The 1,353-nt window shown below is 37.9% G+C and overlaps 1 protein-coding gene across 1 annotated transcript in view; it reads left to right on the forward strand.

The window, feature by feature from the left end:
* Nucleotides 1-1,353, forward strand: part of LOC103610321 (multiple C2 and transmembrane domain-containing protein 2-like) — a 42,852-nt gene that overhangs the window by 34,252 nt on the left and 7,247 nt on the right. Inside the window, exon 6 of the mRNA XM_008594509.1 lies at nucleotides 233-335. Coding sequence (XP_008592731.1) covers nucleotides 233-335 — 103 coding nt within the window. The remainder of the gene's footprint in view (nucleotides 1-232; nucleotides 336-1,353) is intronic.

Consider the following 1,353-nt stretch of genomic DNA (forward strand, 5'->3'; position numbering starts at 1 on the left):
GCATGTCAGTCTCAATTTTTTAAGGATGCCAAAGTTCCAACACTGTTGACTCTGCTCACCTTCCGAATTCCCACATAGGGCCTCTGCAGAGCTTGCTAGAAAAGGAGTCCTATGGTCTGTCTTGCAGCAAGCACAATTTTATTGTTATAAAAGTGCATGACTTTTGTTCACTTTGCCTCTGTCCCTTTTGAGATTCATTTGTCTTTGATGAATGTCTGTGTTCTCTTTCCAGGGAAGAGTGATCCCTTTTGCTTGTTGGAGTTAGGCAATGACCGACTTCAGACCCACACCATTTACAAAAACCTCAACCCTGAGTGGAACAAGGTTTTTACATTGTAAGTGCTTTAGCTTCTGGAATACCAAGGAGGGAGTGGCTTTAACTTAGAGAGCAATTATCCCTGATATGTTTGGAGTAGCCTGGGGCTCTTGAGTGGAACTCTCTGTCCATTTTTATGTGCAAAGAGTGAATTTTATTGTTTTTTTCTTTCTGAAAACCTTTTATCCTTTCATTTTATAGAGTGTGGTGTTAATAATAGAAGAGACTGTTTGGAACTGCAGGGGAGTGTTATAGGAGGCATTTGTAAGGTAGATCTTTTAGTGACTAAATTAATCTGTGAGTAGATAGAAGCCTCCATATATCCAGGCTAATTTATTCCTGGGATAAGAAAAGTTACAAATGCCTTAAATTCAAGGATCTTTATATGTCATAACATTATTTTAATGTCTAAAGGCTTGTATTCTGTCAGAGTCTTTTGGAAAATACAGGTTATCTGTGGATCCTTAAAGACTCCCAAAGGCTCTTTGTATTCCAGTTTATCTGAGTGACCCACTCCCTAGTGATGCCCTTCCCACCCTATCAAACTCAGACCTATAGAAATCTGGATATATTTACGTTTTCTATTTCTTTACGTTCCAAGACACCTGACCGTCAGGGGGAAGCCCCTGCTGAATTTGGTGAAATGGTGGTACACTGCCCCACAAAGCTGAATAAATTCTCTGTGCTTATAAGTGAAAAATAAAGCTTGTTTTGAGTAGAGTTGAAATGATTAGTAGAAAGTTCCCAAGGATCTATGAGTAGTGGATTAACTCTGCTAAACAGGTTTGCCAGCTGCCAGATGTAAAAGCCTCTTGTTTTCCTAACACATTGCCAATGGCCATGGCTCCATTTTTCATTGTGACTGGTGTTGTCTGGCTTCTGGTCAGTTAAAAAAAAAAAATCCTAAATATGCTTGGGATTTTTAGTATTTTGTGATTCAACCATGGATTGTTTTCTGTGTATTAAGCAAATAGTAATTTTCACCACCTTTTAAAGATAATTTTTTATTAATGTAAAGAAAATGTTATTTTTACTCT

Source organism: Galeopterus variegatus, unplaced genomic scaffold, assembly GCF_000696425.1.
Source record: "Galeopterus variegatus unplaced genomic scaffold, G_variegatus-3.0.2 Scaffold10923, whole genome shotgun sequence".
NCBI lineage: Eukaryota > Metazoa > Chordata > Mammalia > Dermoptera > Cynocephalidae > Galeopterus > Galeopterus variegatus.